Here is a 24,003-nt window from a genome sequence, read left to right on the forward strand (position 1 = left end):
CTGCCAGCATGTCACTGACGGTGCCATTTACAAAGCATGTTATCTCTTTAATCTCTTTCTGCAACACCGGTAATGGCTAAACCACACTTCCAACCAATGTCCAGATCAGATGGCACGGCACCGCTCACCTGCAGACACATGGTTTCTTCGCCCCCCTGAAGACTTCCAGCTCCGACGTGGCTCCCGTCCAGAGCCTTCCCAGAGCAGTGAAACGTCCCTCTGAGAACAATAACCCACTAAAAGAGCGCAGTGACCTCAGACTGAGAAATCTGCCAAAGCTGTAGAATCTCCTGGGAGAACAGGAAATGGTGATTGACAAAACAGTCGTGACAGGAGTTTAGCGGAGGGTAAAGAAAGAGGAGAAATGATTCTTCTTGGAAACTTGTCCCTTCTCTCCTCCACCTCATCAGCCAACGCCAGCGCTACACTACAGCATGTGTGACAGGCTGTTTTTGACATTTAAACCCGAGCAATAAGGAGCCTGTGAAAACATCTGGTTATTAGAGGATGTCACTCAAAAAAAGCAAGAAAAAAAAAAAAAGTGCAGAAGCTGTGGCCTTTTAGCACAGCGATGGAGGAAATCCCGGAAATGAGCGGTGTAAAAATAATACCAGTGTTTGCACGACAGCATCTGGGTCAAGGTGTGCCAGGATAAAAAATACTGGTCACTCTTATTCTAGGCTAAGGTCACGGCTTGCATTACTAGAAACTAAAAGATGCAACAAATAGCACTTTTCACCAGACAAGATAAGATCGATGCACTGCTCCATTTTCCGTCTCACTAAACTTAGCTGTGCTTCTTTATCTCTTTTTGTCATGCAATCAACACATTTCTTAACACGGACATCTACCAAGCTCTGTTGCATTACGTTTTTTCTTTTCTTTTCTTTTCTTTTTCTCTTCACATGCCTCGCCAACTGCATTTGTTCAGCATTCTTATTTCTTTTTTTATTAGGGGTTAGACCATTTTTTAGATTGACAAACTTCAGGTAGATTCTAGTGGAGATCCTTAATTGCTGCACAAAATATATTCATTTCACAGATTGGTGCAGCTAGAGGCAAGGCTATAGATGGAATCGTTTCGTGTTTTTTTTTGCTTAGGAAGGTTCCTAACTGAGCGAAATGACCAGGCAAGATGGGTCATATCCTTTAAACGTTAAGGAAAGATGCCTCCTTTCTTATCTCCTTTAGCACAGGATACATTGGTCCATACTTTACAAAAGCAAAGGAGAATGAAATCTGACAGTAGCTTCCAGCAGCAACATTTAAATCGATGCACCATCCAAAGCAGTCCTGTGCCAACAACCTTTGGCATCACATGATTGTGTAGCATAGAGTAACTTGTTCTTTGTATGTCCCATTGAATTCTCTGTCACATCTGTCCTGGATCTCATGATGTCTTCCACCGAGTTCAAAGAAGTGTTTCAGAAAAGACATATGACATAACTTTTTTATTGTTCAACCAGAACCTTTTTGTCTGTAGCCATGCTAGCAGCTTTTTCTTTAACCTTATTCAGGACTTTCATGTTGCCATATGTAAAAGGTCTTTCGGGATCCATTGGACCTCAAGAAAGAATATGTGCCAAATATTTGTTGGTATTCATTATAGACTTTATACTATGTTAAAGAAATTTTCTGATAAGTTGATGTATTTTTGGTTCCAAATGCAGGACAAATGTCTCTCTTTTTATATATATAAAAAAATATCTTCAAAAATAAAAAAAACAATACCTGTCACCTAAACTAAATGGCCTGGGGTCCAAAAGACCCCAAAAGTCCTGAATAGGGTTAAAAAATGTTGCCTCATGGTAAAGCTAGAGGAACCAAATGTAGGAACCATAATGTTGAAGTTTGGTGCAAGTGCAAAGTACTTAGAATTCTTTCTCCCATGTCCATACCAAAGCTCATGGCAATGGCTGTTGAGACATTTTAGTAAAAGTAAAAAAAAAAAAATGTCAAGGGATCAACAAGATCAGTTGAACTTGTCCACTGGGGACGATCAGTGTCTGTACAAAGTTTTACGACAATCCATCCAATAGTTGTTGGACGATGTATTGATCGTCTGTGTCGTCCCAGGAGATGCGCTGCTAGAATGTCTAAAAATGACTCAACTGACAATTTGGAGCAAGTCAACACTGAACACACGCTACACAGTGGAATTTAGCCTCTTCAAAGCAGCTGTACTCAAGGTGAAACTAAAGTTTTAACTTGTTGCTAAAGCGTGTATGATCTCATGCTGTCGAGCCATCATTCAGCAGATGGAGTACATTTAGTCGAGCAGCAACAATCAAGCAATTAACAACAAGTAATTAAATGGATCATTTCTTTTTGTTTTCACTACATGTCAGAAATTTGTTTGACTTCACAATGCGGTGTCAACCAAGACACAGACTTACAAGCGGTCGGACCGTCCAGATACATGTGTGTTTACAGAGAAATCACTTGCCACGCCCTGATTAAACACAGGTGACTTCCATCTATCATATTATGCAACTTCTATAAACAGCAGCTGCACCAGCCGTGAGGTGGGTGTGTCACTGGCGAGGGTGTGACATCTTACGCAATCGTGTTTTATATTTAACTTCGATCAATTTGTAGAGGTTTGTTCTCGTCTAGTCTGCCACGCTGATCTATTTAAAAGTAAACATTAGCATTTTCATCTATTAACATTGTGCTTTAATCATTCTGAGAATTGCTTCTATGTGTTTTTGCAAATGAACTCCTCCTGGATTCCTGCATTATTAAATCCATTTCTGAGCTATTCATGCAGGCCCTGCATTATCTCGGGACTAACGGTGAACCCTTTTATAGAAACTTAATTATTTCTATATTTATGCTGCCCTAAAAACCACTTCTTAATTTCTCAGGGGTTGTAACACAACTTAATCGACATCGTATTTGTTTTAGTTTTCCACTAACATGTTGCAGATTATCAAATGGAATTTAAGATTATTACAATATATGACAGTGTTGATGTTTTTTGCTTTCACTGTTGTGGCTTTTCTGAGGTTTTATGGTGGACAATCATTAGAAACAATGACTTGCTGTAGCTAAAAAAGGCATCAGAAAGGAAGCACAGCAGTCTGCAGCATGTGGTTGGCGGTGCTTTGTCTTGTTGTATACTTTGTGGTCGACAAATGAATCTTCTGTCTCTGCAACACATTACATGGAAATCAAAGCAAGGTCGAGGGTGTTTGAAACTATTCTTTTTCTGTTTGGAGTGGCTCGTAATTTCATAAACCGGAATGCTTTATTTACTTGTATTCGTGCTCCAATGTTGTTGTGCATGTTGAAATGTATTTTGAAAAATGTATTTCAGGTGAAGTTTTTTTAGGACTTATTATTCTTTAGCAAGACAAAACTGGAAAGTGATCACGTGTGCAACTGCGAACACAGACTGATTTTATTGCATGTATGTATGCATTTGTTTTGTTTGGGTTAAAGTGCATTACTTCTTCTCAAATAAAAGTTGAGTGGCACTTTTTAGGCATGTCAGTTTGGTCCAGACAAAACATTCTTTGATGGCTTGCCCTGGAGTCATTCGTGGTCCCCAGAGGATAAGCTTTAATGATCTCCTGACTTTTATCTAGTTTTGGCTTTAATCTAAATGTCTCAATAGCTATTGGATGGATGACACAGAATTTAAAGGACACATTTATGGTTCCCAGAAGATGAATTATATCATGTCAACTCACTTTTTTGAGAGCTATCAGTTCTTTGGTTTATGTCCAAATACAAGTTGAAATAAATTCCCATCAGCCTCAGCTGTACTTTGTATTTAGTGTAACTACCAAACATCACCATGCTAACATGTTAAACTACAATGGTGAACAGTGGACCTACGAACCTCTACGTGGTTGTGGGTTCCTCCCTTAAACGTCAGTTACAGTTAACAGGAACATTTGGAGTTTGAGAATTCTTAAGAAAAATGATGCAACTCACCTTCACAAAACAGTGCAAAATATCCAACTGCACTGTCAACTGTCTCTGAGGAAAGACAACAACAGCAAAGCCAGAGAACTATCACAACTTTTGAGTCATGTTTATTCACTCGTTGACGAATTGCTGAGCGTGCATGCTCTCTTTCAGCGACATGTTTCACAAACGTTTTACACGCATCACCCACTCAAACACAAATTCTCATTTTTCTAAGACATATTTTTTTATGTAACTGAGTCTACTTTTTACAATCACACATCAAGAAGCCGTCAAAAAATCTGATTCGGTACATGAGCTACTGTCTGAAAGTGCTATTCCAAAAAAATACACTCATGTGAATACGTCCACATTGAGATGAAACAGCAATAGAAGCTGTTGAAGCTTTGTATTCGTATCTGGATGCATCCTGACTAAGAGTGCTGAGTGAGCGACAGACTCTGACTGACTGAAGCATGACTCTGTTTTCTTGACTTTCTGGAACCAGTCTCATGACTCAGAACGGATGAACGTGCACATTTACAACGATTAACATTAAAAGGGATGAAAAATGGAAAGGAACAAAACTCGATTGTCTTTTGATTTGTTACGTATAAACGCTCACGAGAATCAGTTTTCATCTTTGCCTCTAAGTGTGTGAAGCTAGAGCACAACATCGTTACACCACTGTGGTTTCATAAATAATAACAACATTCATATTTTACAAATGGATCCAGGACAATAAGTTGAGACCAGTTCAAAGTCCTCTTGCTTTGACAAACTGTTCCGTTGATGGCGTCGCTGTGTCCTCTGATCCCTCTTCCCCAGCCAGTACGTTTTTAACATTCCCCTCAGCGTCCAGGACCACGGCGGTCCTCTTCAACTCCTCGTATCGTGTCTGCCGCTCAGCGACGGCCACGCAGGCGGCCAGCACTTCGTCCGACTCAAAGTCATAGTCCTGGTTGAGTTCAGGTGCATTAAGAATCTGTTTTTTGGTCTCCTCTTCTTGCCGAATCTTCTCCTTGGTTGCTAATTGCTGCTTCTGTAACCTCCAGGCCCAAGTCAGGTCTTCCTGCCACAGAGTGCGCTCTGATGGGCACAGGTGGATGGCAATCTGGAAGGACCTGACAGCCTGCAGAGACAGCATTGGCATGAGCTTAAGAATGGTTAGCCTGAACTGTTTCAGGCCTGTTTATGGCTTTACTGTAATTCTCTTATGACGCTGCCATCAGAGCGACTGACGAGCAGGTGGATGCATCATCAGCATGTCAGTGAGCCATTCTTCATGCTGTAGTGCGGTCAGATTGATTGTTTCATTAAGAAGAGATCAATATCTCTTCGCTGACTGTGCACTTGCACATAGGTTTGAAAATTACAGTCCCACTGAACAGAAATAAAAGCGGCCTAAAATGCAACCATTTGATGCCTTTGAACTGGTGAAATAAATCCAGTCCTACAAGCGACTGGAGGCGACTGATGAGCTCGGAAATCAATTCTGACTGAAACCTGTCACACGTATTCTAAAGCTGAGGAAGTCGGCCAAATTTACAGCAGAATACAAATCAACCAGTAAAACTAGTGGTATGACTTCTAAAGCTCTGGAACAACTTCAAATTGTAAAGTTGCACTTTTGAAACATGCCTCACACTAAGGGTTAAAACTGAGGATATCTTGGCCTCTGCTGCATTGATTTGGCTAATCCTTCTAAATCTGTCTCTCATACGTCTCACTTTTTAGTCTGCTGGACTTGCTAAAACTACAAAACACTGTACAGATCCACCTGTGATAACACAGCACAGCAGCAGAGTTTTCTCCCTCTCAAACAAACTCTGGCGGAGTACAGACAGCTTGCACAAGTCAAGTTTAAGTGGCTTGCGAAAGCGACGGTCAGCGGCAGCAAAAAAAGAAGAAGCTGCTACCTGAATGTAATTGTACACTGCTCTTTCCCAAGACGAGGGATAAAACATTGAGCCTGCTGTGTTGAAGTTTGCACTGTAGAGACTGACTGTATTGAGAGAACAGTGTAACACAGTGGAGAGCACTAAAAGACAGGGATAGCTATAGCATTAATAGTTAAAACATGAAAATAAAAATATGTCTGGTAGTTGTTCAAGGAAATATAATTCTTGAAAAGACACGATGAATGCTCCTTTTTGTAGCTTAATCTTCTCATGAAAAGTCCCATTGCTTACAACTCTATGTTTAACATTCCCCATCTGTTACATAAAAAAAAAACCTCCACCGTCAAAGACTATGACGGGCTAACTGTAATAGATTTCTGACAAATGAATCTGTCTGCGCCTAAAACAACACATCAAGTTCAGTCTTGAACAGACTATAGCAGCAGCAGCAGCTCTTTATTTTGAAAGTAATCCTTTAACTTAAGAAATGCCACTGCGGGCAAATTAATTAGCTTCTGCAGGGAAATCATGGCTCGACAAACTTAATGATAACAATGAGATAATAAATGGCAACAGAGCTGCCATGACGTGTCCAATATTTTTAAAAACATCAAGAGAAGCGGCAAAAAAAAAAAACTAGATCAGGAGCTATCTGCTGTTGTAATTGGGTGCTTTCCATTTTCCGCCAATGAGACGGAGTGGAATGGAAATTACAGAAGTGAAGGAACACATTTATGAAAGCAAAAATGGGGAATCACTGCATTCACATTTGCACAAACAGGCAACACTCAAACATGTTGGTGCATACAAAGCTTTAAAACTCGACTGAACAAGCCTCGCTAAAAATAGACGTGCATTTTTTTCTTTCCTTCCCAACAGCTTTATTATACAAGGAGGTGTGACTATATTTGGTTTAGTTTTAGGTGAAGTAGCTTTCAGCACTTCCCATTGTTGTTTTCAGTGCTGCAGGACAGGTCTCTCGCTTTAGGGCATGCAGGAGCGACATTAGCTGAAGGCTTTCTGCGTGCCGCCCTGTTTGTTTGGCTCCAAAAGGGGCAAAAAGTGTAACTGTGATCTGAGGCTTTTAAACACCCACAGGTCCCGGCGTGTTCTGGGGCAATTTAAGCAATCGTCTGAGCCCCAGGCATCTGGGTGTGCATTGAAAGAGGGACCTCGTCTCAGAGGCAGAGTGCTCGCAAAAAAGTAGTAAACAGAAATAATTCATGCATCTTTACGGCTTTTCAAAAACTGAGACAAGTGATGTGCAGGCAGCTACATAAACAGGCGAAGTTTATTGCAAAATCAAACACACAAATGGGATCATTCCAGTGAGGATCATTATGATTGAGCAAGGAGCCGCCAATCGTTATGTAACACTACTGAGTGAATGCTGGTGGAGTCTACCGACGTATAGACTGTGCCGACATGTCTAACCAGAATTTTGGTGTGTTAGCAAAATGACTGCGACCAAGCGATGCATTTGGATTGTGACTTCAAAATTCCTCCTTTTACTTGCATTTGTTTGCAGCCCTGCACTCGCTACCAGATTCACATCCTTTGTGTGCATGCACGTTATGCTTTTTTATTTGTTGTTTTTAGAGTATTGCCAGCCTTTACTCACCAGTTCCACCTCTCCCAGGTTGAGCTGTGCCCGACCCAGAGTCTGCCAGCCCTCCCACCACAAAGGGCGGAACTTCACGGCCATCTCTGCTGCTTTCACAGCTGGGAACACTTCCTGCAGAATGGTCAGCACCTGTGGAGACAGTGAGCATGCTTACAGATTTTACAGAAGTCCAAGTGCATCATCATCATCATCAGAAACGAAAAATGCACTGCAGCACAACTAGAGATCAAAACTTGATCTCTTAAATAATTTGGGTAATTTCTCAAGCAAAAAAAAGGACAATTGTCTCCATGCAAATTTTGTATTTTTTTTAGTTTTCTAAAACTTCAACTTGAACATCTCTAGATTTTGTGCTGTTGATCAATCATCACATTAATCTTCAAAGTAAACAACTGATAGTCGCATCCCTGCAGCCGTACAGAGGTGACTCACACAGCAGGAGAACATGCAGTACGGAGCAGAACAATAGGGCAGTCACAGGACTTCTCGCTGTAATTCACTTACTCGTTCATCTATGTGTGCTCACAACTGACCTCATTAACCTCCTCAACCTCGCAGAGTTTTGTAAATCATCGTTGATTCAGACACTAAGCAAATGCATGAAGTTTTCTGGCGATGCGCTTGAATTTTGCAAGTTGGTACCAGCGCGCATGTATTTGCATACCAATCTGTGAAAGTCTTTCCGTAGGCTCACAAACTATTGGCAGAGCTGACAGGTGTATTTCTGCAAGTTATTAGAGAAAAAGCAAAAGAAACACATTTTGTTCTGAGTATAACTGTTGCTATTCTGTCTATATCTATATTCTTGGGAGACACAAGTGCATTATAAAGAAAACACAAAGTTAAATTGAGTGAAACAGCAGTGCCTCTTTCCCTTTCAGTAATACTTCAACAATAAACTGAGAGGCAATAATAGCACCCATGCATGATAGAATTACATTCATAAATTGTACCCAAAACAGGTCTGGCCTCAGGATATCTGGCATCCTAATTACTGCTGTGATACCCCGGCTTGATACTCAGGCCCATCCAGTGATGCAACTAATACCGACAATGTCAGAACACTGAAAAGCAAAATGGCTGAAGAGGCTGTAAAACTATAAACACTTGTCACTATTAGCAGGGTCCCCCTATAGGTTGAAATCATTCCTATAGCCAGGAAGATGCAGTGACTGTTTTACAAATTGAACCAATTTCTAAAATTACACACAGACATGGCGCTGGACATATTTGGCACGACACTAATTGAATTAAACAGGAAGAAAGTGATGAAGGGACGTAAATGACCAATAACCACCCCCGTCATCTGGGCCACTAATGGGAATTTGATGAGCACCAGCCTATTTTCAGTCTAATTATTGTGAATAGCATAAACACCAGTAATAGACACTAATAGGAGATATGGTATAGTTGTGTAGTTAAATGCCCTGCAGTTAAATCCAAGCGAAAGAAGTCGGCCTGTGATTATGCAATGCTTTAGATCAGGACAAGGAAACAACCTTCTGCCTGGGTGTTTCCTCAGGCTTGATCCTCTAATGATTTCCTTCTCAAATATCCTATAATGGATAATACATTAGGCATACTCTATGTGACATGAATGACTTCTGCAACAAGGACAGATTTTATTGTGTTAGTTGGAGTAAATGAATAACAAATACTCGGGAGGGCTCCATTCATCTGACCACGCCCTCTGACTTCCCCAGTTTAACTATTTTTTTCAAAAACACTCATGCGAGAAAAAAGGAGAAGTTGCAGTTGAGGAATGGCGGTCGAAAATTATTCAAAGACACAAAGACACCAACCCAAGGGAACCGAGAGCGAAAGGCTCAAGAGAGAGGAACAAAACACCAGCGATAAAAGTCAAAACATGTAAAAGGAAAATGTTGCAGACTTTCATGGTGTCAAAACTGCACCGGTATCACCAATCAGGCTTAAAAATATATCAAAGTGGCAGCAAAAAATGGGTCAGTTTGGTTACATAACAAGTTGACTGTAACTGTATGCTGGTTCAGCGTTCCTTGATATGACCTGAACACAAAACCCACGATACCGTCCCACCCAAATGTAAAACTACACCTCTAGTCTCTACCGGCAGCGGTTGGACTGTATTACAATTTAGGCACACACCAACCACACTGGGAAACAGCAGACACCTGTATCGAAATTAATGTAATTATTCTTGATGCAGCTTCAACAGAAATTAACAGTAAAATCATCTTAAGACAGGATCTTTTGGGTCACTACTGATGAGACGAGTGTGAGCCTCATCTCTGAAGTTCGCGGCCAGTGGCTGTATTAGTCAATAGTAACGTAACACACCCAAATCTCTAACTGACCTGTCAGCGCTTGAATTACTTTATGGGCTATGTGGGAACCTGATTTCGTGAGGGAGGAACAAAACATGAACGCGATGCTGCTCCGTTAAATTTGATCTTTCTTACAGAACTTTTAATTTTCACTCCGATGATGTCATAAGAATTCAGTGCTAAATTGTCTGAATGTTCTTTTAAAGCTGCAATATGGAAGATTCTGAATATAAATATAGCAGCAAACAACTATCTGCTATCTACAGATATAGTGGACTAACAGGGTTCCTAGAAGAAAATAAAGCTACAGTCCTTCTTTGTGTGTGGTAATCTGAGCATGTTTTGGTAGCCGGTCTGGCTAGAGTGACGTCCCACACCACACTGGACAAGGGAATGTTCAGCCGATAAGGCTGAGTCCCCCAAAAAAGACAAAGAATTCATAAACTACGTATTTTATCTACGTTTTTGCTGTCTTGTTTTATCTCAGTCTACTACTGTTCTTGCTGCTCTGCTTCTCCTTTGCTTTGCTGTGTTTGTATGACTGATGAAACAGACATACAGTAACTGGAGCAGAGTGGAGGGCAGGCAGGTCAAGTGAAGATTTTCAAATGGGAACAACACTTTACAGCTGTTCAATGTATTTTACAATGCTATCCTGAGCTAATGGTTGAGGCTTGACTTTTTTTGGGGGTGCCTCCGCAGCACACAGCTTTTCTGGTTGTACATTAAACATTATGGAAGAGGGTAGATGTGGCTGACCTGCCCGTTCACTTGGTCTCTATCGATCACCATCTAGTGGTCCTGGATGTCGTATACAACACTTAAGAGGGACTTGAAAAAAAAATGTGACTCTATCTTTTAAAGAACAAAAGTCGCAAATGTGGTGGTGAGAGAACAAGTGAAATAATATAATCTATGATATACCTGAGACTTCATCTCATACAGCTCTGGGTTGTCTGGAGTCAGCTGAATGGCCTCGTCCCACTTCTTAATGGCCTCCCAGTGCCTAAAGAAAACAAACACTGTGGTTGAAATCCAGCTGAGAAAACTGAAGGAATCATCACATAAAGGGAGTTAACCGTAGCCTGGCTGCTACGGTTACTATGTATACTGAGAAAGCTGTGCAGTGTGATACACGACTTAACAGCCATGCATCTAAATTATTCATAGAACAGAAATATTTGGTGGTTAAATCTACTATTAACGCCCTACACAGACATGGAGCACTACATCAAGTTAAACATGGCTTCGAGTTGACTTTAACTGAGGTTCAGATCTTTAGATAAAGCACAACCAATTAAAATCATAAACAAAGCAGCGAAATTGGACACTTGGTTTCATTGCCTCCGCCCTGATGTATCTTATGTAACCTGAAACACGGCCCCATCTTTGTTCAGCGGGTATTATAAAGCCATTTTTCATCATTATTTTTGTTGATGCTTGCTATTGAGACGCCACTGGTTTGTCAGGAAAGCTGTCTAGATCCGCTCTTTTCATTCTTGCATAAAACTTCACAAACGATTAGAAAAACAAACTTACATAAAACACGGCTGGGTCGTATTTCAGTTATTTACTAAAGCCCCTGTCCTTCTGTAGGTTTTGTGCATTTATGGCTTGTTTTTTTCTACAATTCAGATTTCAAAATGAAATGGATTGCTCTTTATTCTACTGATTTGTAAACAGAAAGAGGAAAAATGGCTCCCAGAACAATGTGCTGCATGGATCTCCTGAAGCTATAAAGCCGCAAGCGTACCGCAAAACACCTGTCGACCTGTCTGACAGAACGACAACCACAATGACTACACAAAGGACGAACCAGCTCAAATGAACACAGTCCACTAAAGTGAACAGACAAGTCACGAGTCAAACTCTTCCTATCTGAGCTGGCGAGATAGTGAAATAGTCTACAACTCTGGTTTCAGACACTCAGAGAAAAACTACGCATGATGATGTTAGCATCACCACTGATGCTAAAGGCTTTAAAATGACACATCAGGATTGGCCCAAAATGAACATTGTTATTTATTTATTTTTTACTTGATTTTTATTTTACCAGGTAAAAATGTTCTCATTTGCGAGCACGACCTGGCCAAGAGGCGGCAGCAGGAACAAATACACATGTAAATTATAGACACATAAACATAACATAGAACAAAATTAAACAAGTAAGAAGCATGGGGGCATATGCATGTGAGTGAAAAACTATGTGCATGAGGTGTAAGAAAGTGTGTGTGTATATATAAGTATGTAAGTAAAGTCTGGTGTGATCAGCAGGAGCAACAGTCAACTACAGTCTGTTGGATTTTAAGCTTGAAGGTGGTCAGCGGAGTCAGAGTTTGACATTGTTTTGTAAGGTGTTCCAGTCATTAGCTGCAAAGCAAAAGGTGTTACAGCCAAAAATAGTAGAAGTATTAGGGATGATGAGCTTGATGTGTTCATTAGACCTAGTATGATAAGAATTATGGGCGACTTGAAGAAGAGAGGACAGGTTGGGAGGTGTCTTGGCCAGAATTGATTTGTAAATGAAATGAAACCAGTGGTGAAGCCGCCGAGTATGAAGGGAAGGTTACCTCACCAATTTATAGAAGTCGCAGGGGTGAGTGTGGAAGGGTGCATTAGCGGCAAAGCGGATGGCTGAGTGATAAAGAGTGTCCAGTTTTTTGAGCTCGGTGCTTGGGGCTATTTTGTAAATAATGTCGCCATAATCCAGAATCGGGAGTATTGTCATTGTGATGAGGGTGTGTTTAGCAGCATGAGTGAAGGAGGAAGGCTAGGTTGTGAACCAGATTATGAACTCCTACCAAACATGTATATTTGAAAAGCATCTGCACCTGCCAGTGGTGTCATCACAAAAAAACCCAAAACTATCATATTAATAAGTTATTTCCACCACAGTAGAAATCCAATGTTCCCCGCAATTAGTTGGAAAAATATGTGCATGTATTGGCATCAGAAATGGGCCAAAATGAGTCGGAAAGTATCAACACATTGGATATCGGCAAAAATCCAGAATGTTGCAGCCCTAAGAACACCATAAACAGGATTTGCATAAATTTGGGCAGAAGTCACATCAACCTTCACCGCAGCCTCACTCCAAGCAGCTGTCGCCACTGCACTTTACTGTTTTGCATAAATTTGTCTCCCAGGAGTCACTGTTGTTTAGTTTTACGAGCAGCAGATATTCATTTTTTTTTTACTGGTCTAAATTGACATGAATACGTTCCTGTTCTCGTCAAGTCAATATTGACTCAAGGCCGGTTTCCTGATCAAGACAAAGACTATGAGATCAAATCCTGGGTTTGACGGTATATCTGTCATGTCTACACCTTTTTATCGCTTTATGGAGACGGATATCCTAAAAAATTCAAAAGCAATTACAACCGCACAATGGGAGCATTAACGCTGATCAGTTGTAAAACCGAGAGTTGGGATTGCAGTCATAAAACATGCCACTGCTATTTAACAGGCACACAGGGGACTGAGGAAATGGAACTAGAGCAGTGTGGAAATCTCCCCATCACATGAAGCAAAGGACACTGCAAAATCATATGAGGAAATGAAGCAATAAGCAATACATCACATGAAGCTGGAGAGCTAAAAGTGAGTCCTCTACTGACACCATAACTCTGTTCATCAGTCAAAGAGAGGGTAGAGGGAGAGAGGAACAACCAGCAGATGCAATCATTTGAATGGTGTAGGCGCACAGTCTCGAGAGAGAGTAAACAGATTTGAATATTTTCGGTGTTTTGGTAAGAATCTGGACATTTTAACGCAACATAAAACTAACACATTATTATTACAACATAACTACACCAGTAAACTGGCTAAAGTACAGCACAAAAGATCTTCAACATTTCAAATGCCAGATTACATCTTGCAAAGTAAGTTCGAAAAAGCTGAATCAGCATGGCAGCTGCGCGCCAAAAACAAAATAATCAGTAAACTATGCAGAGTAGTGATGTGACTTGCTCCCTAGCAGAACTCCCACACCTCCCAAAAAACTACACAGCTGTCAAAGAGATAAAATAAGATGGAATTCTACAAGAACATTGACATTTTTCACCTGAATACATGAGAAATGTTGAACATTTCTTCTAAGACATCTACAATATTTTCTTTTTTTAGACTGGAAGGCTTCATGTTGGTGGCGGTGCAGAGGTGAGACCTTCCAATCAAATTTAAGGTTCAACAACTGCTGAACCTGTCGTCAGTGAGACAATGGGATCTGTTTCATCTCTGCTGTTTATAAAGAAATGTGTCATGAGCCCATTCATGCATTTAGAACAATAGAACAATGACAGTGCAGTCTGATATTCTTATAAATATTCTACTCTACCAAGCAAAAACATTGTGGTGTGTATGAAGACTACTGTGGAAAGTTTAGAAAACAAGAAGCAAAATCTCAAGTCAGGTGATGACTTTAAACTGTTGAATGTAGCTTTACATTGACTGTAGTTTGCAAAACCTCAAAAATTGAACTGTCTGACATTAAATCAGACTAAATTTTTCCTGTTTTAGGTCAGTTAGGATTACCAACATCATTTCTATTTGCTAAATGCCAGAATAATGAGAGAGAAAGTTTGTTATAACCTTCTTCAAAGTCAGAAGTTTACATATGCTAAGATTACTATGCCTTCAAACTATCTTGGAAAGCCCAGATGATGATGTCATGGCTTTGGAAGCTTTTGATTGGTTAATTAACAACATATGAGTTAATTGGAGGCACACCTGTGGATGTATTTTAAGTCACACCTCAAACACACTGCTTCTTTTTGTGACAACGTGGGAAAATCTAAAGAAATCAGCCAAGCTGTCAGGAAGAGAATTGTGGACCTCCACAGGTTCAAACAATTATACTCAAGTATAAACACCATGGGAATGTCCAGTCATCATACCGCTCAGGAGGGAGATTGGTTCTGTGTCCCAGAGATGAAGTGTTTTGGTGTAAAATGTGTGTATCAACCACAAAACAAAAGCAACAGACTTTGTGAAGATGCTGCTGAAGCTGGTAAGAGAGTGTCATCATCCACAGTGAAACCAGTCCTGTACCGACATGGGCTGAAAGGCTACTCAGAGAGGAAGAAGACATTAGTCCAAAAGCAACATAGAAAACATGTCCTGTGGTCTGATGAAACTAAAACTGAACTGTTTGGCCATAATGACCATTGTTACATTTGGAGGAAAAGGGGGAAGCTTGCAAGCCTGAGAACACCATCCCAACTGTGAAGTACGGAGGTGGCAGCATCATGTTGTGGGGGTGTTTAGTTGCAGGAGTGACTGGTGCACTTCACAAAATAGATGGCATCATGAGGAAAGAAGATTATGTGGAAATATTGAAGCAACATCTCAAGACATCAGCCAGGAAGTTAAAGCTTGGGCGCAAATGAGTCTTCTAAATGGACAATGACCCTAAACATACCACCAAATTAGCTACAAAGTGGCTTAAGGACAACAAAGTCAATGTTGTGGAGTGGCCATCACAAACCTAATCTAAATCCTGCAGAAGATTTGTGGACAGAGTTGAAAAGGTGTGTGGAGCAAGACGGCCAACAAACCTGACTCAGTTACACCAGTTCTGTTGGAGGAATGGGTCAGAGTTCTAGCAAAGGATCGTGAGAAGCTTGTGGAAGGAAAACCAAAACATTTGACCCAAGTCATACAGTTTAAAGGCAACGCTACCAAATGCTAAGGAAATGTATGTAAACTGTTGACTTCAAAGAAAGTAATAAAAAAATCTCTAAAAAAATCCTCTCTCTCATTATCCTGGTGTTTAGCAAATAGAATTAATTTTGGCAATCCTAACTGACCTAAAACAGGAAAGGTTTAGTCTGATTTAATGTCAGATAGTTCGCAAAAAAAAGTCTAGATGTCTTTTATACAGTGTATGTAAACTTCTGCTTTCAACTGTATACAAATGTACATGAACTATATTTTGACTTACAGGTGGAAAGGTATATGGACGTTACATAAGACTGCAACCCTCAAAAACCTTCCAACCTGCACCTAATGTGATTTAAGGCGAGATTCCGATCGCAACCAGGTAATAAAGGAGCTGCTCAATTACATCAGAAGCATCTAAACCTTTGTTACGTCAGAGTGACTTCAGAGGTCAACGTTGTTAGAGCAGAAAAAAAGAACTCTGTGACCAGACAAACCTCTGGACAGCCATTACAGAGCAGCAGGGCATCATTTCCCAGGCAAAATCCACTTTCTTCTCGTAAATATAATTACAAGCAGTCACTACAGGCAACAACATTACATCTTATGGACCGGGGGGGGTTTTCACAAAGTGATTATTATTTGACTAAAAAGGTCAATTATCATGAAAGGAATACAAGATAATAGTCCCTAAAGGAGGCTGCTTCATGTGCAGGCTGCATCGTACATTTTCTGCTCATCTGACACAAAGTGCTGGATGCTTATTTCAAATTCAAAAGCAGACAAATATCACTTAAAGTAATAATATTGCTCATCATTATTCAGCATAATTCAGCTGAAAAACTGCATCAGCACAAGAGTTTGCTTTAGGGAAGACTGTTGAGCAGATTTTTGATTTTGGTATAGTTTAAAAAAAATTTTAAACTCATTTTCTATTTGGAAAGTTGTCACAAGATTGTCCCACTTTTTAAAAATGTGCCCTCAAATATTAAATATAGATAGCATCTTTCACCATAGCCATAATAAGACATATTTTCTTTTTTTCTTTTTTTTAATTTAACTGACCTCATCTGAAGAACAGCAGGAGTTCTTTGACTTTTAAACTTCAACACGTCTATAAGACCATATGAATGTTGCTTGACTTTTACAGAAAAGTCCTGTAAAAGATCTCAAGCTGAGATGTTTCTAAGTTATCTGTCATTGAAAATCAAGATCAATAGAATGTCTGGCTTAACTGGCAACCCAGGAGTAATCTACTACCTGTGTGAAATGAATCTGTCTGCATGCTCTGTACAATGGCGCCCTCCTCTGGAGAGTTTTTAATGAAACATATCTTTGTTATTAGCAAAGCTGAGCTAATCTCTCTAAATTCTCTAAGGAAATATGATTTTAAATAAAAGCTGGAACTGACAAAAAGAGGAGAGAAAGCTGTTGACGTTTCTCTAGCTATGCTAATAACTTTCTCTGCACAGCATGCTTCAGTGTCCATCAATGGTTGGACTTAGCCTCTGCTATTTGATCTATGAATCCCCTTTAACAATCAAGCAGTACACAGACAAGAAGCCCTTAGCGTCAGAGTAAAAATATGAGATTCAACTTGTAATCCTACCTGCTATAAAGCAGGCATACAGGATGGAAAACGCCTTTCAAAGGAAATGGCTTTGGTATAAAGCTTTTGTTGTTCCCCGCTGGTTGTTTTTGTTAAGGAAACACCTGAGCAAATACTGGATTTCTGGTGCCTGAGTTACAGCAAAATCCTGAATCGATTCCAAACAAAAACTATGCTGAAATATTATGTCCGCTTTTAGCAACTTAACAAATATGTTACAAATCAGACCCCATAATGGATGTGGAACCAGAAGTTAACACTGTATAAAAAGACACATTTTTTTTCTCACGATCTGACATTAAATGTGACTAAACTTTTCTAGTTTCAGGTCAGTTAGGATTACCACATTTTTTTCAATTTACTAAACGCCAGAATAATGAGAAAGAGAATTTTTTAAAGAGAATTTTCCATTATTCTGTTCTCTAAATATTCTCCAAAAAATTGTAATCTCAGAATTCTGGCATTTAGAAAATCTAAATAATTTTGGTAATCCTAACTGACCTAAAACAGGAAAAGTTTAGTCTGATTTAATGTCAGATTGTAAGAAAAAAAAAGGTTTTAAGTCTTTTTAAACAGTGCATGTAAACTTCTGGTCTCAACTCTATCTAACAATCTGTCAGTGACATAGCGTGCAGGCAGGCAGCACCCTCACCTGCCATTCTCAGCCAGCAGTGCGCCCTCCTCCTTCAGCCTCTTGCTTTTTGCAGCGCAGTCCTCCAGCAGGATCTCCCGCCGTCGTTTGATAGCGTGCAGCCAGTCCACGTCCTCATCCTGACTCGGTCCTTTATCCTCAGGCTTCTCTGCCTCGGCCTCAAACTGCTTCACCGCTGACTTTGACACCTTTTCACCAGCTTTCCTCTTCCATCCAAATGAAGCCATCCTGTAGGAAAAGAGAAGTGGGATGAGTGGTGGGGACTGGGATCATGCCACAAAAAACAATATTTACATCTACAGCTACTTTATTTGGATCAGTCGTAAGCTGGTTTGTCTTAGTGAAACTTTATGATAAGTGACTAATTTTGACTGATATTGTTTAGTTTGTAGCATAATCAGGCATGACAGTTAAAATTGATTGAAAACTTGATTGATTAGTTGACAACTAATAAATAAAATCTTTAAAGAAGAAAAAAGTCTGACGTCAACTGAATATCTTTGATGTCATGCACAGAATAAGACATCAGTGGACGTCATCTTGGGCTTTGGGAAACACTGATTAACATTTTTTTTTTTACCATTTTAAAAGACCAAACAACCATCTGAAACAGTTTCTTGTGGCTCTAAACTATACGCAATATATTCTAGTAGTGTTTCTGGTTTAGACTGTCTGTGTTTGTTATGTCTAATATTCGTTATAGCTATAATCAACATGATTTACAGATGGATTTTATATATAAAGTGAAGAATTTTTTGTTGTTGTTGTTGCAATTATCCATTGTACCACAATCTTTAAAATATAACCCTCATGAATGAGATGTCATTAAGTAATATTAAGTCATTTTGATGCATTAATAGTATTTAAATGTTGGGGCTACATCCACTTTTTGGAAAACTGCATAGTATGAATTGAACTGATCCTCATTAAACCAACTAGATGTCTTACAATTTAGCCCACAAAGCAAGTAAAATAAAACAGAGACATAAGGGTCACTGCAATCAGTTTTTGGCAAACACCGGTCCCTGACCATGCGCCAAGAAATCCACACTCAGCTGCAATTAGAACTGGAAACAGTTCAAGTTTGTTTATTCTAACTAAAGAAACCTGGCTATTCTAGCACACTGTTGCTATGACAGTGTGAGTGACTTTTAGCAACAGCCTGCAGCAGTTATTTGCATCACTTTTAGTTTAGGTGCAGGACTTCTAGCTTGTCAAGTAACAGGTGCAGTCCTAAAACTAGCTAGTAAACAAAAACATCAATGCTAGCTGGCGTTAGCTATATTAACTTAGCTAACATTTCTATCAAACTCCTAACACCTCAGTGCGCTTTCTCACACAAAACTGCACTTGCGCCAATTTTGACAGCATATATCCCATATTAGTATTTTAAAACAGTAGGAGGAAACGTATACTTGCATGTATCTGCGGCTTTCAGAGAGCAAGAATGGACAAGTTGACAGAAGCTAATCGTTAGCCACAGCTGGTGACCTTTCGTGCCGCGTTCAGGTCGCATGGTTTAAACCGTACACATAACATACATGGTTAAGTTCTGACAGCGACGACTACTTCTGCTTTGTGAGAAGAATTACATATGTGTTATCAACATTTTGGTTGCAAAATTGCTCCCTGTAACAGTTTTTTTTTTAAAAAAACGCAATAATAATGCAAATGGAAGTTTTGGTTGATTTTAAATGTGCTATGCACGATTTGTAAGTGGTTCACCTCAGTACAAGTGCGTAACACAAAGAAAATTGCTAAACTATTTTAAGCAGTTAATCTTAACATGGTATTATCACTGTGGCTAATCCCCTGTGAACACTACAGCAAACATGGAGGTTTTTTTTTTTTTTTTTTTTTTAAACTCTTCTCTTTTCCAAATTCTGACAGAAACACTTGAATGCAGCAGGACCCGGAAGCGATACGAATATTTACAGTTACTCTTAAAGAAACACGAACCCTATTTTAAATTTGAGTTGTATTTTAAATAACTTTAAAATCAACACTGGTTATACATTGTACATAAATATCACAGATTCAATCATTTCGATTGCGAATTATTATATAAATAACTGAGTGAGTTTTCTTATTACTCCCACACAAGTCCAAAAATATTCCATCCTACTGTTGTTTTATTTTGATTTTGATTTCTTTTTAGGCAGTACTAGATATGGCAGGAGTAGGACCAGACAGGATGCAGCTCCTCATCAGGCTCTCCACAGTGGAGGACAGAGAGTGTATTTAATAGCACAGCTTTGGGGATTACCAGGACTTGAAGTGATTTGTACCTGAGAGCACTATCACAGTTTGGACAGAGGGATGGATGTCAGATGAGTTGGGATTATGGCAGGAGGGTAACAGGCAGACAAACCCTGCGGATGAATCACCTTCAGCAGGTTTTTCTTGCTGTGCAGTTGTAGATCAAAAGTCAAGGGATTCTTTTGAGCGTCCTTTTGGTAGAAGGTTTCCAACCCTGGTTGCATGAGTTTGCTTGTTTCCTCTCCTTTGAGAGTTGGCAAACTGGCATTTGAGCAATCTGATGCTAAAGTTACTTCATATCTCATTTGAACTTGGACTTGGTGTGAGTCATGTTTTTGATCGTAAATGAACTTTATAACATGCTGCCATGGATTGGCATTAAACAAGGCAACACATAACAACTAACGTCAAATAAACACATGGGAAACATAATCTAGAAGATATACACACTACTCGCAATGGTCCTGCCAGTTCCAATGATCAGCAGGGGAAGTTGGGGAACTTTTCAAACGTTGTATGAAGAGGAACCTTTTGCTATTTCACAAGAAAACTTCAGAAGGCACTTTTAAGTAAAATTATGAATACCACATTATAAGAAGATTCACATGTAAAATTTGATTTAATGAGAAAGATTTTGGAACAACAAACAAAGACAGAAATGAAGAGTGCAATTTGTGATGCTGTCGAATTGTATAGTTGAAAGACATTTGTGTCTACACTGATTTAAATGGGGTAAACAAAGTAACATAAACACCAGCAAATTACAGCCTTTGAGAAGGGACGATTTAACGCCAGACAATTGTATCAGATTGCATTAGTTTCAGCTGTGTGGACCCATTAAACTCAGTCTCTGTCAAGGTATCAGTTCATGTTCCTGTAGAGCCGTTAGAACCTGAGATTACATACACGGTAGTCAAATGAACCAACGGCGACCAACATAAAAGAAAAAAAAAATCCTTATGCTTAAAATGTACTCTAAAAGTACTTGTTAATTCCTGAGCATATCCACTAATTGAATAATCTCTGTTAAAGTCTAATTATTTTCAAGGCGACTCAAATGACCTGGAAGGATTAAAGTAATTGCACATTACACATAATAACCCAAGCAAAGTACAGATGATGTAGAAATGCTGCATGGATCCCTTTGAATAGGACACAGTGGAAACAGCTGGTCCCAAAAAATGGGCACATTTGCAAAAGTTAAGGTTTAATTCAGGTCACTTATATTAAACTACCTTTGTTAAATCACTAAATATAAAAAGAAACGTAATATAAATTATCCTCTGTATTTACCATACATATGACACTGTTCTTTTGCAAAGCATTTTCAAATGTCTTGTGTTGTGATTAAAGCTTGGCTCAGCATCATTCCGATCTGTGGACAGTAGCTTTGCTTGTTGCACCGTTTGAACTCTTCAGGTCAAACAGAACTGCAGTATTTAATTGGACGTTTCACTATTTACTTCATGGCACTACTAAAACTGGATGATATAGCAAAAAAAAAAATAAAAAATAGAATGTATCACAATAAATCAGTCAGTGATTATTGTTCATTTTTAATGAAGACCAAGAGAAAAAAAGAGCCTGGAGTCGATCCCAGCTGACTTAGGGCGAAGGCAGGGGACACCCTGGACAGGTCGCCAGTCCATCGCAGGGCTGTTTATAGAACATGTATGTCCATGTTTTATAAAATCTTATTTAACTAGATTTAGGACTACTTAATGTTAAAAAGCCAATGCCTGTTTAAACTTGGTTTTTGAGCTGTAATTGAAATCATATGGTATTAATGTTCACATTTGTCCCAAATTTATACATTTTATGGTTTGAAAATGGCTGTCATTTGATATGATTTGATTTTTTAAAAATCAAGGGTAAACTGCAGCCAATATAACAGGGGTGTTGAATCTTGGTCCTCGAGGGCCGCAATCCTGCATGTTTTAGATGTTGTCCTCTTCCAACAGACCTGATTCAAATGATCAGCTCATCATCAAGCTCTGCAGAAGCCTGATCACGATCCTGATCATTTGAATCAGGTGTGTTGGAAGAGGGGCACATCTAAAACATGCAGGACTGTGACCCTCGAGGACCAGGATTCGACACCTGTGCAACATAACAACCTGTTATTCATCCAGTTACACAACATGCAATTCAAATGTTTAACATCCAGATATTCTTCTAGAAATGTATACTATTACTTTTTAAAATGGAGTTGAATTTATTTGAGCAGATAGAGACATTGCAAATTTTGCAATAAGATATTACCATTGGAATTTACAACATCAGGAAGATCAGACCTTTCCTGTCTGAACATGCAGCACAACTCCTGGTACAGGCTCTCATAATATCTACGACTGCAACTCCTTACTGGCAGGCCTCCCCGCATCCAAGGTCAAACCTCTGCAGATGATCCAGAATGCAGCAGCACGTCTGGTTTTCAACCAGCCAAAAACAGCACATTTCACTGTTCAGATCGCTTCACTGGCTTCCAGTTGCTGCCCTCACCAAACTCAAAACTCTAACACTTGCTTACAAAACTACAACGAGAACAGCTCCCTCCTACCTGAACTCTGTCATTCAGATCTACACTCCCTCCCTCTCACTATGCTCGACCAACAAAAACCGCCTGATACAACCACCACAACAGGGCCAAGGTCAATAGCTAGACTCTGCTCCTCTGTGGTTCTGTGCTGGTGGAACAAGTTACCAAACTCTGTTCAATCTGCTGATTCCTTCTCAGTCTTTAAGAAAAGACTAAAGATCCAGCTCCTCACTGAACACCTTTGTACTTGACAGACTGAAAACAAACAAACAAAAACAAATCCTATTGCCTCCCACACAGCCTGCTGTTGGCATCAACGCCCTGTCACACTTGAACTTGTTCTATGGCACTTACATTATTTTCTCCTGACTAGATCCTGTGTTGTATCTGCTCTCAAATTTACGTCACTTTGGATAAAAGCGTCTGATAAATGAAATTGTTGAATTGTAGGATTTTTTCCCCCATATTTTCTCATTGTTATTTTTTTTTTTTTCTTTTGGCTCTAATTGTTCTGGTAGATTAATCGTATCAACTGGACTTGCTTGAGTTCCTTGAAGACATTTCACCTCTCATCCAAGAGGCTTCATCAGGTCTGACTGACGAGTTGGGAGTTCCAGATACTTATATCCTAAAGGCGCCATTAATACCTGAGTTTTAGGTTCATTTGTGCGTTTGTTGCTCCTCGCCTCGTTATGTGAGTTGTTAGTACTCCGCCTGCCACAAAGGAGTTCGTTGTTTGGGTGTTTTGTGGCAAGGTGCGAATGTAGTTTCATCTTCCTGGAGAGAGATCTTCAAAAACTACATTCACACCTATAGCCACAAAAGACTCTTAACGAAGACCCTAACGAACCCCTTTAGGATATAAGTATCTGGATCTCCCAACTAGTCAGTCAGAACTGATGAAGCCTCTTGGATGAGAGGTGAAACGTCTCTACCCTAAATAATTATATGATCAGACATGGTCAGTTTGTTTTTCGCTTGGTCTAGATCACCCTGATCTTGCCTGAGTTTTTGAGGTTTGATAGTAGCTTCCAACTGTATCCAAATGAGTGGAGAATGTTCTTAACTACCTCAGAGTCTCATCTCAAAAATACCACATATGGATGGAGCTAGTTCTCTTCTCCCTGTAATCTCACAATAGCATTTGAATGTGGAAGCCTAATCTTTGAATGTGGAAGCCTAACCTTGTCCTGGCACTATTCATTTGACTACTTATCACCTCTATGCTTTTCTTCCAGTGCTACACAGAAGGTATCTCTTTCTTCCTATGTTGTATACTTTGATAACTTTTCAATGGTGTGACTGTGTGGCAAAGCCTGTCTCTTACCGTATCATACAAACCATCCTATATTGCCAGTTGAAGCTATCAGTGAATAAAATGAAAATGAATGAAGAGCTGCTGCGGTACCGTTGTAGCACATTTGCATTTCACCGGTAACATCTTTACGTTGTCTGGCTGAATGTCAAGTTAAGGTCACGGGGCAACGGCGGTCCTATTCTTCTCTATAAATTGTCCTTTCCCTCTGATCGCATTCACTGT

The 24,003-nt window shown here is 39.6% G+C and overlaps 1 protein-coding gene across 2 annotated transcripts; it reads right to left on the minus strand.

The window, feature by feature from the left end:
• Positions 1-4,018: 4,018 nt before the first annotated feature.
• On the minus strand, positions 4,019-19,155 carry ttc33 (tetratricopeptide repeat domain 33). 2 transcript variants are annotated; one of them, XM_008292731.1, is made up of 5 exons: positions 19,085-19,155; positions 17,666-17,893; positions 10,671-10,752; positions 7,438-7,569; positions 4,019-5,047 (listed from the first exon to the last, which is right to left on the minus strand). In XM_008292731.1, coding segments are annotated over exons 1-5 (819 nt in total). In that variant the 5' UTR covers positions 19,087-19,155; the 3' UTR covers positions 4,019-4,672. The 2 variants fall into 2 exon arrangements, with proteins under 2 accessions (XP_008290953.1, XP_008290954.1); XM_008292732.1 differs by having other exon boundaries at positions 19,081-19,153.
• Between the last annotated feature and the right edge of the window lie 4,848 nt (positions 19,156-24,003).

The sequence above is a fragment of the Stegastes partitus genome, unplaced genomic scaffold (genome assembly GCF_000690725.1).
Source record: "Stegastes partitus isolate 25-593 unplaced genomic scaffold, Stegastes_partitus-1.0.2 Scaffold827, whole genome shotgun sequence".
NCBI classification, from domain to species: domain Eukaryota; kingdom Metazoa; phylum Chordata; class Actinopteri; family Pomacentridae; genus Stegastes; species Stegastes partitus.

Coding starts and splice junctions, on each gene's coding strand:
- ttc33 (XM_008292731.1), bottom strand. Junction 7,570..10,670: donor TGTATGAGATGAAGTCTCAG/GTATATCATAGA, acceptor CTGTCTCCACAG/GTGCTGACCATTCTGCAGGA. Junction 5,048..7,437: donor ACCTGGGAGAGGTGGAACTG/GTGAGTAAAGGC, acceptor CTGTCTCTGCAG/GCTGTCAGGTCCTTCCAGAT.